At 38.3% G+C, this 18,060-nt stretch overlaps 1 protein-coding gene across 3 annotated transcripts in view; it reads left to right on the top strand.

Annotated features, from left to right (window-relative positions):
- The window catches only part of ABCC8 (ATP binding cassette subfamily C member 8), a 187,996-nt gene that overhangs the window by 14,621 nt on the left and 155,315 nt on the right, over positions 1-18,060 (top strand). For all 3 annotated transcript variants that reach the window (XM_063437920.1, XM_063437919.1, XM_063437918.1), the window contains exon 2: positions 4,806-4,947. In XM_063437920.1, coding sequence (XP_063293990.1) covers positions 4,806-4,947 — 142 coding nt within the window. The remainder of the gene's footprint in view (positions 1-4,805; positions 4,948-18,060) is intronic.

Here is an 18,060-nt window from a genome sequence, read left to right as displayed (position 1 = left end):
TAGTGCGTGATTTGGTGTAGCTCTATAGATTTAGCAAGGAATTGAGGGGCTCAAACTGTCCTTTTATATAATAACAGTGTCTGCTTCACGCATTTTAAAAAAAGTACTGGCGCGCTCTGCAGGGAGTAATTTGATTGAATGCTGTACGTGGAGTGTGACTGATGTATCTTATCATGGCATGATTGACTGCGCATTCGTGAAGGAGGGTTTGTAGGTTATTCACCTATCTCAGTGCTGGTGCATGATAAATTCACACTACAAGGGATTAAACAAATCTAAATATCAATAACTAAAATGCAAATGAATAGAAAAATTATTAAAATATAAAACAAACAAAAATAGGAAAAGAAAAGTTGAAAACATGAGCTTGGCACTGAATCAGGCAGAAAACTGAAACCGATATAAGTGTATCTGGTCCTTAGAAACAAACTTAGTCATTGAAGTATAATCAGATGGGAAAACAGAAAAGACAAATGATCTGGAGTTTCAGCACAATTTAAAACGTGTGAATAAACGTTCTCACTGCTTACGCCACCAGCGGCGTGCATGTATGAAAATAAACACCTCCATTTGTTTGCTGAATGAAATGTGGGTGTCAGCGGTAACCATGGTAACACGGCAATGAAAATTTTAAGGGTGCATGACATGCTTCTAAAAGAGTTATTTGCCCAGAGTAGAATGTTACAATGTTTGTATCTTTGTCTACGATGCCGTGGGCACTTTGTCATAGCATCACAAGTAGTTTGTATCAGAGATCTTTGCACGGTTGTTATCAAAACATTATAAATGTGCTGAGGATCTCATTTAAAATGACTGCTTTAAGCTTCAATAAACTAAGATCTCTTCTCAAGCCCATAGGTATCACTTAGCTCATCACCAAGTGGCCAAATGGCTATCCAAACTCACTGCATTGGTCTGTCTAAATTCTGTTTATTGTCATACATATTGGGTTACCAGTAATTATAGTTATATTTTTTGCTTGATTTTGAGAACACATGTCCTTGCTTCATGGAAGGGCTGGCAAGGCATGGTAATTGCCCCTTGGTTCACTAGAATAGGAGGAATAGGAAGGCTGGCCAGGCTGTGACATTGTGTGTTGGCAGAATACTTCAGGATTGAGACAGCATACAGGATTTGTACAGGACCTTCGCTAGCTGAGCACTGTGTATCTTTTGCGCATGGGCTGTTGGCCTGCAGATATAATGTACTCTAGGCCTGGACATGCCCACTGACATAATCTCCTGGTGGACTCCAGAATCAGGAGTTGACAAGGCTGCCAGATTGTGAGATGCTTACAAATGACCATAGTTTGAAATGAGGCAGTGTTCGTAACATTCATAAGACACTCAATGGTGGGGGTCGGTGTCTCAGGCAAGTGAATGCTCAGTCATGCTGGACAAGTCATACAGGAGGTTGCTGGGATAAATGATGTCATGACCCACCACTAGACTTGTGATTTTAGTTTCTGCCAACTTGGAATATGTCAGAATTTTAAGCGATTGGCATGTCGTCCAAATTGTGTAACTCCGAATCGCCATATAATCGATTCACAAAAAATGAATGAGCTGGTTTTGCTGTTTGTGATTTGGTGTTCTGCCCATGGCACCCCTAGAAAACCCATATTTGATGGCTAGGGGAATAGCAACTAAATAATAAAGAAATCAACCAGGGATCAGCCGGACCATATTTAGAATGCCATTCTGTTCAGTTGGAATTCGGTCTACTGACTTTCAAACAAAGATTGCTTCATTAAAATGATGTGAAAAATCTATATATATTGCAGTACAGTGATAGGCTCATATTTTGTGCCCTTTTGGTTCACCTGAATAGTTTTCCTCGAATCATTTGGATTAACGAGCCGAATCGCTGCATATATAATATTTGTCTACTAAATTAAGAAAAAATTGGGCAATATGATTAGGCCCAAACAGATTGTTCTTCCATCCACAAGTGTACTCAGAATTCTAGAAGCCTTTATTTATCAAATCTGTATATTACATGCGCCATGTGTTGTACAAAAAAAAGCCAATTTATTTGTACTTGCCCTTCCGGGCTAGTAGTTGCCAACCCTCTCCTGTCTTGATTGGCTGTGTAGAGCCCACACACTCAGGGCCAGTACCTGCCAATCAGGCAAACAAAAAAGGTATAAAATACCTTTTTTTCAAACTGTGAAATTGTATGTTGGCTTCTCTTATTGCCACAGGTTGATCCTGCTTGCCTACGTCAGAGCTAAAACATGCCATACCATAGTTACACCACTGGCCAGGGAAGATTAAAGGGACACTATAGGCACTTTAGCAACTTCATCTTACTGAAATTGTAATAGGGCCTGCAGTTCTTCCTTGCTGCCCTGCCCCCCAAAACCCAATATTAATTTAATTAGAAGGCTTGGAAGTGTGACTTTAAGCCAAGCCTTCAAGCCCTCTGGGTATGAGAGCTGGGAATGTTACTTCTCATGTTGACTCTCATACCATAACATGTCGTGACGTTGGCCATAAAGAATCATTGAATACAAAAATTCTCTATTTCACCCAATGCTTTTCTGTGAGGGTGACACAACCCAAAAAAGAGGTTGCAGCAGCGCCGAGTCTAGAAAATGTGAGTAATTTGTTTAATTTTTAATTATTTCGATTTTATTTTTGTTCAATTGGAGGGGAGATGATAAGGGGCATCTGGATTATACAGGTATGTATTCCTAATGCTACAGTATTCTTTCAAATAAAGAGCTTGTAGTATGAAAAATGAAAACATAAAAAAGACAGTGATACAGAGAAAGGGCGAATTAAAATTGGATCTTGTTGTTTTGTTAATTCATAGTCTATGTTTCATAATATGCTTTTTCTTGCCACTATAACTATTTGTACATTCCACGGAATCTGCAATGTCATTAAAGAATGTATGAAAAATAACTGGTCTTAGTACTGATGTTCCTCAGCTTTGGAAAGTAGGATAGGATGATTATGTACTAAACTGAGGATTTTCAGGAATCGATTATACCATTCCTAGTTTAAGGCCTAAATAGTCAAATTTGAAAAATTCTCCAATCTGGCTATTTTTCAATCTCAGCTCTTGAGGCCTACATTTTGCAATTCTCTTGTCCGTTCCCAACTTTCCTGATTTAGTTAAAACCCTGAACGTCCATGAAAGTATGTCTTTAACACAGTCTGTTTTCTTGTGATTATTGTATGTCAGTGTCACTCAGAAGCTGCCATTTCCATGTCATTGCCCATTGACATTTTAACACATTCCCAAACTGCTCTCCTCGGGCAAGTCACTGTGTGATGGTGTCAAGCAGCCGAGTAACAGCAGGAAAAAATGTAGCAGTATACAAAGTCAAACAGATAAAGAAGATGCAGGTGCTAAGTTTGAATGTTTAAAAAGAGTACAAGGAAAAAATATCATCTTTTTAGGCCTTGCGGAGTTTCTGCAATATATTCCTAAAAGTATACCTCTTAACTGTCCTAGATTCTTCAATATAGCCCCAGATTGTCTTGCTGTCCTGGAGACTGTAATTGGTGGCTTTGTACTTTGCCAATGCCGGCAAGTTCTTTTTCGGCATTTCTGCATGTACGAGACCCCTTTCCTCCCCTGCGGCTGACAGTTACCCTTTCCTTTCATGGAGCCGGAGAGAAATGTAACTAAATCGTGTCAATATAATCTGGATGACAATAAAGATGCTTTTCTGTCATATAGTAAATAGTAAATGAATCAGATAGGTGAGTGAATTTAAGGCATTCCATATTTGTATGTATAGAAATAAAATGCTTATTTTAACCCCGTCAAATTAATTATTTAAGAGATATGCTAGAAATTTAAAGGAAAGCAACATTTAGCATCTCAGTAAATTCACTTTTACATTAGTAAGCTATCTCGAAGTTGACATTAAAGGGTTACTCCAACCACAAAATAGTATTTTAGTAAAACAATGTTTTTGGTTGGCGTAGTCCTAGCTGACATGGTCCGTCCGTTTCAAAAGAAATTAAAAACAGAATTAAAAATTACTTTCGAGCACTGAGGCCACGTTCTTCCTGCAGCCCTCCTCCAGTGGTGTCAGAAGACAAGCTATGGTGAGCTGCCGCCATTTTTTTGTCTGTTGCCCGCATACTATGCATGTCGACGACAGAAGCCAAATATGCACAAATTTAACATTAGCCATGCCGGAATGAGAAAAAGCCATAAGGTTTAATAATCTGTAGATTTAAACAAAAGAAGAACATATTAGAGAAAAACAAATGTTGAGTCATAATGTGGTTCAAAAATAAATAAAACAGGGCAAGCAAAAAGGCTGAACTTGATGGCTGCAAGTCTTTTTTCAGTTTTAAGTAACTATCAGAGTTATTTGCTAAAGTTAAAATTGTGGAGATTTTAAAGTGAATTTCACGTTTAAGGTTAAAATACCCAAGCAGGAAACCTTCTTCAAGTCCACTATGCTTCCAGTTCGGCTACATGAAATTCACTTAGAATTTTCACTTTTTTGCAAATAACCCTTTATGTAATTTCCGACTTACATAAACCATATCATTAATCATATTACACATTGTATAACAATGTCAGTGAATAGCAAAAAAATCCTCTTTCTCAGATTTCCCATTATCCTAGTAGCTTAATATTTCTTTTTAACAATTAAAAAAAACAAATGCTTATAAACCACTAAAAGGACAATTTATTTATTCTATTCAATCCCTGAATTCACCAGGCCTCTACATCTACGTATTTCCTATTTGTTGCATTTGTTAATGTTTACATTATGTTTACATAATTTACATGCCTTTGGGTTCTTTAATTATTTTCTCTTTTATTTCTAGGCTGGGGAAGTCAGAGTTCGAAGGTGCATATACATCACAGCACGTGGCTTCATTTCCCCGGACACAACTTGCGTTGGATCCTCACTTTCATCCTCCTTTTTGTAGTGGTGTGTGAAATCGCAGAGGGCATAGTGTCAGATGGGTGAGTGTATGAAAATAGCTCTCTCAGATAGCAGCGGCTATTTATAAAGGGCTCGCTCTAAGTACCAAAGTGTGCTGCAATATTTCATCCTCTTGTTCTCGGGCACTCACGTGACCCTTACGTCAAAGAATTCCATGCGCTGTGCCAATTTGGGCAGAGAGCACAGACTTTGATAGGTGTATTAAATGTGTTGATGTACCTTTTCCAGCTGTTGGGCTAATTGGAATGCCTGACAGTTTCATTTTGAGATAAATTGCCCAAAACATTTCTCCCACATGTGCCTGTTAGGTAGTCAAGACCCCCATGTGGACTTAATTCAGATAGTTTGGTGTATATTATATATCATCCAATCAAACTAACAACAGAATTTAAATTATAATGCATGTGTTTATGAAAAAAATTGCACAAAAGTAATTTGGTACTAAATGACGTGAAAATTGCGTAACCTGGAATGTTCTGAATAGCCCTGTCTATTGGTCTACTTCTACTGAGATATTTTGGGAGCTATGCTACAGATCAGTAGAAGACAGCCACCCTCAGTACTCCTGTGCAGGTAATCTAACAACATAGTAATTTATGAATATGTAATGTCAACGTGAAACTCATTGCTTTCAGTGAAATCGGAGTTTGAAGGTAAACTCACTGGAAATTCAGGCAAATGATTCATATTACCATCTAACCTTGAACAATCACAACTGCTTATGCAATCAGGAGAGAATAAAATCTTGAATTTCTGGCACCTACAAGAAAGCAAGTGATTAGAGTCAAAGCTTCAAGATAAGTCATGTAAAATGTGTTAGTTATTTGCAACTGAAGGAGCACTACAGCATTAGGAATATTAACATGCATAGTGTTCTCCTCACTAGTTTGTTTTCTGAGCTCCGTAAATTGAATTAAAATAAAAGGAAAAAAGGGATTTACTTACCTTTTTTTCAATGCCCAGTCCACTAGGTGCTGCCGCCCACTTCCCCTTCTGAGACGTCTTCTGGCAGGAGTCGCTGCGTTGATTACTCGCCCAATCTAATGCTTCTCAAAGTGAATCATTTGGAATGAGAAGCACTTGCATGGAGCTCATCCAATCAGATGCTTCTCTTTGCAAAATCAAACTGTAAGCTACAGTGGCTGTCTATAGGCTATTAAACAGCAATAATTTAGATTGCAGGGCTAAAAAAGACAGGATAACTGCACCAAAATTACTTCATTAAGATAAAGTGGTCTGGGCGCCTTTAGCATCCCTTTAAAATTCATGTTGGTGGCCATGGGATAGCCTGGTCTGTTTATCAACCAGACTCAAATCTGGCAACTGAATAAAAAAGTAGACTGATTTGATTTTGTTTTCTGTCTGCACTGCGGAAAATGCATCACACAACAGTGTGCATCATGCATGACAAAGTCATCGCCAGTTTGTTTGATAAATATATAGAATCGATAGTATAGTATGGATTGACAGAATGGATAGGTGTAGGTTTTAGTTTTACAAAAAGCAATCTCAATATCCTCCCCAATGATATCACCATATTACATGTCTGAAATGTAATTGTTCCATCGAATGCTTTGTTGATTATCTAGTACATATCAAAAATGTTTACATAGTCAAAATATATTAGATTTGTTTTTGAGAACTAGGGGATGACTTTTTCAGTGACCCAACTATACTTTGTTGGTATACACCATGAGAAAAAATCTCATTGAGTCCTATGGCCTTCCAGGAATTTCCCTGCTTTGCTGGCTCATCCGAGTCGTAATTCACAACAAAGCATTTTCTATATAAAAACATCTTAAAAAACAAAAACAAAATGTGAAATAAAAACCATTCAGCACAAGTTAATAAGACGTCCCTGACATGAAACACTGAGTCTGAGCAGATGGAAGCCGTCTTACTCATTTTGGCGCTGTGTGTTCCAATAATGTTTAACCGTTGAGGTCAAGATCTCCCAAGTCATTAGCATTGAGAGCTGTATTCACAAGCCAATTTGGTACGATTGTGTGACTTTTTTCCTTTTTTTTTTTGTATTTTAATGTAGAATCCGTATGTGTGTAGCTTTCTATGATTCACATTCTAGAAGATGTAAGGATTGTGACCAAGACAAGTTCACTTAAAAAATAATTAAGTATTGTGCACGTCCTACTGAACTACCTCAGATGATTAACCTTTTACAAACAACAGTAAAGTAAATTCTATATTATCAAAAATGTGCATTTGGATCATTAATCTACTAAATATGTTTTTATCTAGCATTATATTTTCATAGACATCATTAGCACAAAGGGGGTAACATGCAAAGCTCTAAAAATAAGTTGGCCCATGTTGTGTTAACTACTAGGGACAAGCATACCTCTGGTTATTGAATAGCAAGTTTAGCATAGATGTTAAATGTTACAACTGCTATTCAGTTACCAGAGTTAAATGTATCCTGTGATAGAATCCAGCCATAAATTCACCTTCCTCCAAAATAAAATTAAAAATTAAAAAAAAATTGGGAATTGATCCAAATGGGCTTGAAAGTGAAGACCAATATGGACAATATGAAAGACCCCCAAACAGCCAAAATTTGCTCATAAGAAGAGGCACAAACAGCTTCCAAAATAGCTCTGAATAGAATAAATCAATGTCCTAGTGACTGGTGATTTCTTTTTTTTCAAAAACAGTGGGAAACTGGTAATTAAAAAATAAGAATTAAGTTTTTACTCAGAATGCACCTTAATCAGTAGACGTGCGGAGATATAGCTTCCGTAGTGGTTTTGTGGAGACAGGCACAGGCACAGAGTATAATGGTATTATGGAGACTGGCTGGGAGACTATGGTGAGGCCTGATAGAAAGCAGTTGTTGTTGGGGGATTCTATGATAAGAGATGTGGAGCTGGATAATAGTGGTCTTGTGAGATGTCTTCCTGGAGCTACTGCTCACAGAGATAGGAGAGGTATTTGTAATATCGTTAAGTGAGCAAAGCAGGAAGGAGAATTGGATGTACTTGTCCATCTTGGGACAAATTACTTGGCTTGCAATGAGGTTTCAGAGGTAAAGGAAGTTTTTTGTGTTTTTGCCAATGATATATGGCAGGTTGCTTCCACACTGTCATTATCTGAAGTTCTGCCTGTGCATAACACCGGATTTTTGCTGCCCTAGACAAAAGAAAATTGTGCCACCCTCCACGCCCCCATGTGACATCACAATTCCCCACCCATATGATCTGCCATATGAACTAATGCCAGTGCTGCACATTAAAAAGCCTTTCACCCCTCCTGTCTCTTACTGCTCTCCCCTCCTGTCCTTTAGAGCACTCCCTTGCCCCCTGCCCCTTAGTGGTCTCTCCTCCCCCTACCACCCCTCCCTCCTTCTCCTCCCCATAGTGGTCTCTCCTCTCCCCCACCCCTTTAGTGGTCTCTCCTCTCCCTCCCTCAGTGGTGTCTTCTCTCCTACCCTGCCCCCTTTTGTGTACTCTCCTCTTCTTCCCCCCTTTCCATTAGTGATCTCTCCTCTCCCCCGTTCCCCTTAGTGGTCTCTGCTCTCCTCTGCCCCTCCCTCTCGAGTGGTCTCTTCTCTCCCCCCTCCCCCTTTCCATTAGTCATCTCTCCTCTCCCCCACTCTCCATTAGTGGTCTCTCCTCTCTCCCCTCCTCCCCTAGTGGTCTCTCCTCTTCACTCACCCTTAGTGGTCTCTTCTCAGCCCCCCTCTCCTAGAGGTCTCTCCTTCACCCCCCCGCCCTCCACTAGTGGTCTCTCCTCCACTTCCTTAGTGGTCTCTCCTCCACCCCCTCCCTCCCTTAGTGGTTTCTCCTCACTGCCCCCCTCCCCCCCACTCGCTTCCTAAGTGGCCTCTCCTCACACCCCCTCCCTCCCTTAGTGGTCTCACCTCACCATCCTACCTCCTCCTAAGATCCATGAACTTGTGGCAATAATGGCAACTGATAATGTGGATTTAGTCGCTGTTACTGAGACATGGTATAATGAGAAAAATGACTGGGACATAGCAATACCAGGGTACTCTTTATATAGAAAAGACAGGGCAACGCAAGAAAGTGGGAGGAATGGCCATGTGTGTGAAGGATAGCATAAAATCTAGCCTAATAAAAGTTTGTGAGGCGAAAAAAGAGTCTGTTTGGGTTACGTTAGAATTTGGTAATCACACAGTAACTCGTGTAGGTGTGATTTACAGGCCCCCAGGACAAATAGAAGAGTTAGATAATCTACTAGTTGAGGAAATAGCTAAAAGGACAATGAAGGGGGAAGTTATCATCATGGATGACTTTAATCTTCCTGATGTGAATTCGAAAACAAAAATCGCTGCTTGTGCCAGGAGCACACATATTCTAAACTCTCTACTGGGATTGTCTCTAAAACAAAACGTTGAGGAGCCAACTCGTAAAGAGGCCATACCAGATTTAGTGTTAACAAATGGAGATTTGGTACCCGATATTACTGTAGGTGAAAGTTTAGGATCCCGTGACCATCAGTCAGTGTGGTTTAATATAAGAACAGTGACTAAGTCACACCACACAAAAACAAAAGTTTTACACTTTAGAAAAACAGACTTTTCTAAAATTAGAATATGTGTAAAGGAGTCATTATCAGACTGGAGCGGTTTAAATGGAGTCCAAGAGAAATGGGATTATTTAAAAGTTGTACTGCTGAAGGCAGCAGAAAATTGCATTAGGCTTGTCAATAAAAGCAAAAGAATTAAGAAACCACTGTGGTACTTAGCAGATGTGGCCAAAATAGTAAAAAAAACTACAAGTTAGCATTTAGTAATTATATTGAAAAAAAAACAGAGTGAGGAAAATAGACAGATCTATAAGATTAGGCTAAGCAAGTTATAATAGCTTCCAAATCACACACAGAAGAGAAAATAGCACAGTCAGTAAAAACGGGGAAGGAGGTAGTGGATGCATGGAATAGCCTTCCAGCTGAAGTGGTAGAGGTTAACACAGTAAAGGAGTTTAAGCATGCGTGGGATAGGCATAAGGCTATCCTAGATATAAGATAAGGCCAGGGACTAATGAAAATATCTAGAAAATTGGGCAGACTAGATGGGCCGAATGGTTCTTATCTGCCGATAAATGTTATGTTTCTATGTTTCTATGTTTCACTATGAGTGAATATTTCTTATAGATATTACAAATATTATAGAGATTTTTTATTTTATTTGTTAACAGTCCTAAATGTACATATTCAGGAACAAATTTTGAATCTACATCTGAATTGCCCACATGAATTTTCCTTAAATTATGTGGTTACATTTTTTAGTCAATTACTCCCAATCTTTATTTTGTTTCATATATAACAGAAAATGTTCACTGTCATAGATGTGCTTTCAGACATGTTTAGAAATAAAAACAATAAGTGAACTATGGTTAACTGATCAAAAAAACTACTATTTAATAACATGTCAATGAGTGTCCAGTCATTTTCTCATTTTGCTCATCGTTTTATAGACTTCATGTGGAGAAAAGCTTATAATTAAATTAGCATACATGTTATTCATTATCTAAATATCTAAAAATACCTTTGGGTAATCTTACCATTCCCAGAGTCCTGCTCATAACATGTTTATTAAAGGTCATGTAGCCTTCATACATTATTAATTAATTTACTTTATCTGCCTCACATGGTATGTTATCTGAAGAGTAATTTAATGACTTGACAATCAACCTAGAAAATGTTGGCAAAAATAAAAAAAACTCACAAACCCATGCAAGATTTAGATTTATTTACAACTCTTTTTTATGAGCCAACTGTCATCTTATCACAACAACACACTGGTTGAAGCCCAAAAATATTTAAATACATTAACATTTCATCGGAAATTGCAGTATGAACATTCTGAAGAAGTACTGTTTAATTATTCCATATATGGAACATATATGTTATTGTGAGGTTTGGTAAATAAAGTTAAAGGAACACTAAAGTGTAATGAATACAAACATTAATTTCTAATGTTTTTTTTTTTTATATATATAAATCTTTATTTTCATTTTTTTTTAAAACAAATTCATTCAAGTGACGACACAGCTTACAACTGTATAGTTTTTAAACACGGTACAAGAAATTATTTTCCAATGGCAAATAAATAATAATTATAAGTACCAGTCAAACCTTGCATTAGTAAGCATCTTCATTGAACAGTATTCTGCTGTATCTTGCATCTTACATCCTTACATTCATACAGACATACATATCTCCATAACCTTAACCATACCTCCTGCCCATTCTCTCATCTACGGATAGCTATCTCTGTGGGGGGGGGGGGGGGGGTTATATTGCGGTTGATAAATCTAACCCAAGGGGCCCAGACTTCATTATATTTTTCTCTAGATATCTTGGCTATCCCAGCTTCCATGTTGCGTTGGTATTCCATTTGTATACATATCTCCTGCCATTTTAACCCGCCCATTTGTCTCCAGTTCCTGGCCATAACTATTTTTATTGCCATACAAATGTGAATCCAAAGGATTTTTACTTTTGTATTGCTTTTTGGAAGGTCTAAGTGGAACAGGAACATTTGAGGGGTAATCTCAGTCCGAACGTCAAACATAGAGTCTGCCAGTTCCACTACGATTGATTTCACTGGTTTCAGCTCCTCACAGTCCCACCAGATGTGGGAGAATGAACCCAGCTCCCTACCGCATCTCCAGCAATCTGGTAGGAGTGTGGGTTGAAATCTGTGAAGACGAGTAGGGACCAGGTACCAACGGTATACTAGTTTAAAGTACACTTCCTGTATATTCACCCCGTGTATGTATCTTTTTACTGCTTGTAGGCCCAACAGCCAATCCTCCACTGAGGATGAAAAATCAAGTTCTTGCTCCCATTTATACATTGCTGGCGCTTTGTCTATTTGTCTTTGGCTTCTTGCGAATTGATTGTATCTGGAAGCGATTTTTTTTTTATAATGAGATGCTACAAATTGGTCCATTGGGGAGCTTTCCGACAAGTCCTTCCCCATAGTGAAGGATTTTATTCTTAAATAATTAAAAATTTCCTTCGCTGGGAGATTATATTTAGATTGTAGTGTTGGGAATGGCAGCATTTTATTGTTATTTAAAAGTTCCGCTATTCTTTCTACGCCACCGTTTTCCCATTCTTGTATATTTATGTCCTTTATATAGAATTTTAGGATTGTTAGTGGGGCGTTTAATGATATATGTTTTGTTCCATATTTCTTTTTCAAGTGCTTTACGGTGTAAATCATTGTATTATTCATTGGGTTGCTAGAACTTATATTTTTTAGAAGTTCACTGTCGCACCACCAAAGTGATAAAGGTTCCAAACCACCAAGGTCTGATTTCTCAATGTCTAACCATTTTGGTCTAGCCGTTGTGTAGTTGTCACACTTAATTAGGTGTGCCACCATATTATTCATATATGATTTCTGTATATCTGGGAAACGGATCCCCCCTTCTATCCAGTCTCTCTGTAGTATTTCCAGTGAGACTCTAGGTCTCCTATCTTGCCAGATATAATTTGATAGTTGCCTTTGGAGACCGCGTATCGTCTGGTATGTCACCCTCAGCGGGAGATTACTAAATAGGTATGTCAACTTAGGAAGGAGATAAAAGTTTACTGCTTCGATCCTACCCAACCAAGAGAGTTCCAATCCCTGCCAATTTTTTAAGGTGTTCCTGAAATAGGTGAAAATATCAGTGTAGTTGAGTTCTCCAGTTTCTCTATAGTCTAGAGAAAATTTTACCCCTAAGTATTTTATATTATTTGTTTCCCAGTCGCATTTAAAATCTTTTTTAAGTTTATCTAGACCTGGTCCGCTCAGGCCTTTTAACAAAATCTGTGTTTTCTTTATATTTATTTTATAACCCGAGTGTGTACCAAATTCGTTGATAAGCCGAAATACGGCTGGGATAGATCTAGTAGGATCTGCCAGGGTCAGTAGGACATCATCTGCATATAGTGCAATTTTATTCTCGATCTTATTCACCTTTAACCCGCTGATGTCTTCATTCTGTCTGATCGCGGGTGCCAACGGTTCTATGGACAGGATATATAGCAGGGGTGCCAAAGGGCATCCCTGTCGCGTCCCATTTCTAATAGGGAACCAATTTGATTGAAACATATGTCCTGATACTTTTGCCTGCGGTTCCTTATATAGCGCCAATGTGCTCTCCTTAAAGAAACCCTCGATGCCGAAGGCCCCCAGTACTTCTTCCATGTACTTCCAGTTGACCCGATCGAAGGCCTTCTCGGCATCGAGGGTAACCACCGCAAAGGGAGACAAACTTTGATCTGCATGGTATAGGACATTCAGTAGTTTCCTAATATTATCAGATGTGCCCCTGCCCTCTACAAATCCACTCTGATCTATGTGTACAATATTAGGTATAATTTGTTTTAATCTGTCAGCCAGAATTCTTGAGTATATCTTAATATCTAGATTTATAAGAGAAATTGGTCTGTAGTTTGAAGTGTACGTAGGGTCCTTATCTGACTTAGGGATTGGTATGATAGTGGCCTGGAATAGTTCCGTTGGGATGGCTTTATGGTTAGCGAGATCTTCAAATGTTCTTAGTAAATATGGAGAGATTATGCCGCTTAGTTTTTTATAAAAAATTAAAGAAAAGCCATCTGGGCCTGGTGCTTTACCTGCTGTTAAAGCTTTAATGGTATTGCTAATCTCCTGAATGGAAAAGGGAGCATTAAGTTGGCTTAATTTCTCCCTTGATATGGTTGGTAAACTCAATTTCTCCAAAAACTGTTTTGTTTCACCCTCGGATGGCTCGTCAAATTTTATATTATATAAGTTTTTATAATAGTCTTCGAATGCTTTAGCAATTTGAGTTGGAGAGATCATTTTTTTGCTTCCAACGGTTATATAATTTATAGATTGAAGTTTATTTTTGTTTTTTAATTTATTTGAAAGACTTTTCCCTATTTTATTATTTCCGTAATACCATCTCTGTTTTAGAGTTAACATGGCTTTGTCAATCCTTTCTTGAGTTCTAATTAATATTTTTCCCCTAATCTCTTTAATGCCCTCCAGGATTTTATGGTCTATGGTAAATTTGTGTAGACGTTCTTGTTTTGCCAGCTCGATATAAAGCTCATTAAGCTCTTTTCCTTTCTGTTTTTTTATAATAGCACCCATTTTTATGAGGCATCCTCTAATATATGATTTAAAGGTACACCATAGCATGGCATTGGAGACGTCCCCTGAGTCGTTACTTTCAAAAAATTCTTTAGATTGAGTACGTAATGCGTCTACACTGATTTCTGATTTTAATAGATTTTCATTAAGTCTCCATTTATCTCTAGGTTTATATTCAGGGTTGTTTTTTATGACTAAACTTACAGGGGCATGGTCGGACCATGTTATTGGTCCAATTGACACTTTCTTAACTCGCTCCAGGATTTCAGGTTTTACCAAATAATAATCAATTCTAGTATATGTCTGGTGAACGTGTGAAAAAAACGTGTAATCTCTTGCGTCTGGATTAGACGTTCTCCAGGCATCATATAAACAGTTTTTTGCCATAATAGTCTGCATCTTTGATAAGCCTGTTCTTTGCTTACCATCTATGTAAGCGGACTTGCTTCTATTCCTGTCTGTTTTATCATCTATAGTGCAGTTAAAATCCCCCCCTATAATTAAGCTACCGGACGACACGCGGTCAATCTTTTGCATCAGATTTCCCAAAAACCTATATGGGGATTGGTTTGGAGCGTAGACGTTTACCAGGGTATACAAAATATCATTAATACGAACAATCACTATAAGGAACCTACCACCCGGGTCGGTCTCCTCGTGTATCAGCTCGTATTTTAATCTATCTGAAAAAAAGATTGCCACCCCTCTTTTCTTGCCCTTTCCCACCAGGTTGGATCTATGAACCACTGGGAATTTTTTATAGTTCCATAGTTTGGGCTTTAAGTTAGACCAGTGAGTTTCTTGGACGAAACCAATATCTGTTTTATTATCAGACAGTAATTTATACAGATATCCTCTTTTCTGACCTGAGTTTAAGCCCCTTGCGTTAATAGTTAGTATATTTAATGACATATTACCGCAGCTCACCCCACACCCTCCACCCCTCTATCCTCCCCTCACGTAGTATCCGACACACAACCTCATTCATACTCCCACCGGTCGGTCCTATAGATTTGGACCCCATAGTGGAACTCCAACTTTCTAATGCCTCATTCAAACCATAATATGAAGTACTCTGGGTAGTCTTCATATTTAACCCTGCTGCCGTCGCAGGACCCTGGACCAGGAGAGTGGGCCTTTTGTTCTTTGTTATGGTCCCTCTGACCTTCATATTGTTCTGCCCTTCTTTTCCCTCTTTCTCTTCTCTTTTATCTGCTTCCTTCCATCCCCTTCCCTTCTCCTTCCCTTTTTCTACCTTCTCCTTTTCTTTTCCCTTTCCCTTTCTTTTTATCAAGTCTATCTCTGGAGGCATAGTTGTATTCTTTCGTTATTATCCTGCACGAAATCTGTCCCCCCTCTATTATATATCTTCCCCTTTCTTTCCCCTTTTTTTTTTTTTCCTTCTTTCTTTTTCCCCTTTCTTTCCCTTCCTCTTCTTTTCTTTTCCTTTTCTCCCTTTTTTCTTCCCTTTTTTCCCCCTTTTTCTCTTTCTTTTTCTTTCTTTCCCTTTCCTTCCCCTCTTCTTTCTCTTTTTTTCTTTGTATTTCCTCAAGCAATTCTATCCTCCTGTTTTGTCTTCTAATACTCCTTTCCCTGGCTCTTGTCTTGATCTATAATCTCCCTTCTCCTCCTTTTATATAATTGAGAGCTTTTATCCATTGTGAAACTCGCTCATTCGTTCCTTTCTATACATATACGCATCAATCATTCCATTCTATACATATTCATTTTATAATGTGTCCATAAGTGTAGCTTATGCTTTATACTCATTATCCCTTATATTACTCTATATACAAATCATCATACTTGTGTCAATTGTGAAACTCGTTTCGTTCATTCCTTGCTATTCATATACGTTTTATAGTGTGTTTATAAGTGTAGCTTATATTTTATATTCATATCTCTTATATTGCTATATATACAAATCATCATTAACTTGTGTCGATTGTGAGACTCCCTTCATTCATTCCTTTCTACACATATACATTTTAGGGTGTAACGATAAGTGTAACTTATACTTTATGCTATTGATTAAGTGTGACTTATACTTTATGCTCATATTCCCTTACGTGAGTATATATACAAATCTACCTTTGTTACTCTATATGTGCTGTATGACAGTCTATAATTATATAGACTTCTTTATTTATATGCATTGTATGCCTGAGTGGGTGACTCCTACACCGTGCCAAAAAACCTTTTAAAACCTTTTCTAGTGAAAAAAAAAAAAAAAAAAAAAAAGGAGAGGGGAGAATTTGATTTGACTAAGGGATGAGTTCCAAACTTATCATCTTCTGTTTTAGTGCCAAGTTGTCTCTGAAAGTATATGGTTTATCCTTGAAGAAGACCATAATTGCCGTCGGAAACAGCCATTTGTATCTTATGTCCTTGTTCCTGAGGATAACCGTTTCTTCAGAAAAGGTTCTTCTTGCTTGTCTTGTCTTCTGAGATAGGTCCTGATAAACTTTTAAATGGCTCCATTCTTCCGTGTCAAGGATCCCGTTCCGTATCTTCTGCATTATTTGGTTTTTCATCCAAAAACTCGAGAAACAGACCATGACATCTCTTGGGTAGGATTTGTCGGTTCCATTAGGTCTAGCCAGCCTGTGGAATCTTTCCAAGGTCTCGGGGCCCAGCGTCTGTCTAGGTAGTATTTTAGAGAATAGACTGATCAAGTGCGAGTATAATTCTTCTTGTGAGATTGATTCCGGTATACCTCTGACTCTTACGTTGTTTCTCCTGGAACGATCTTCTAAGTCCGTCAGTTTCTTCTCAGTGTCCTGCAATCTCTTTTCTAGCTGTATATTCGATGTTTTAATTTGTTCGTATTCCTCTTGGATTTTTTGTAATATAATTGCCTGATTAGTAAGTTTTTCTGAGAGAGTAGCAATTTCTGCTCTAACCTCTTTAGAGTTGTTTTCAATATCCGCTTGAATCTTTTTGTATAAGTTGTCTAACATTTGAGTTAGCAGTTGTTGTGTCAATCCCTGCGAGTTTTTTGACAGATGTAGTGAGTCGTCCTCTGATATGTTTGATATTTGGAGGACGGAGAGCTGAGCGTTTTCTAGCGGTAGGGACTTGCGTTGCCTCTCTAGGTCTGTGCTAGGCACTTTAGGTGAATAAAATGTGCCTATTGTTGCCTTCTTTTTGTCCATGTTTTGGACTTTATCTTTATCTTTATCTTTTTTTGCAGGCATATGTGCTGGACTTCCAGTTTAGACTTTATGTTCCGCTGGAATTTGCTGCTAATGGGTATTTCCTATGTCGGTTTTAGCGAGTGTTCCTTTCCAAGTTGCTATACCGTGTATATCCCTTTAATTTATCTCTTATTTATCAGAATATACCGGGTATGTCCCTTTAAGTTATCTCTTGTTTGTCTCTTGTTTATCAAAATATGGAGTAAGGAGAGAAAAAAAAAAAAAAAAGAAGCAAAAGTCTTTCCTCTCCACTGCAGCACCAGTTAGCTGCAGTTAGCTGCCCCTTTAAATTAGCTCTGATTTCTCAGATGTAAATGTGGATGTGGAGTAGAGGTTTGGTGGCAAGCAGGAGACCAAATACGGTTTTTATCCACGGAGGTTAATTAATTAAATGGTTAATTCGTATACGCTGAGAGAATGTTACTCTGGCGAAGTCGTTCTTCTATATATATACACAAGTACCATCAAACTGTAGGTATATACTTATCGCACTCGGCGTGAGCAGCAGAAACAGCCCGGTAATAGACCCGTTTTGAACAAGATGAGGAACTTCAGGGGGGGGTGAGGATCAGTGACAGGTGAGTGCCCAAGAGTTACAGCTTTAATTTGTATCTCTATAGAGTTTTTAGCAAAACTTACGGCAAACCTGTAGAGGATTTCTCGGAGGAAGAGATGACAGGTGGGCAGGTGGATACCTCAGCTACAGCGTCACAATGTTGCATCTATGTTGCATCTATGTTGCCTCATTCCTCCGCAGCAGCTCACAGGATCCACGGCCGTCCTTAGCAGATAAACTGGGTGTCGGTGTACCGACCTTAGTC

The sequence above is a fragment of the Pelobates fuscus genome, chromosome 12, assembly GCF_036172605.1.
Source record: "Pelobates fuscus isolate aPelFus1 chromosome 12, aPelFus1.pri, whole genome shotgun sequence".
In the NCBI taxonomy this organism is placed as follows: Eukaryota; Metazoa; Chordata; class Amphibia; order Anura; family Pelobatidae; genus Pelobates; species Pelobates fuscus.
The sequence above is the reverse complement of the archived record's forward strand: the minus strand, read 5'-3'. Positions and strand labels throughout refer to the sequence as shown.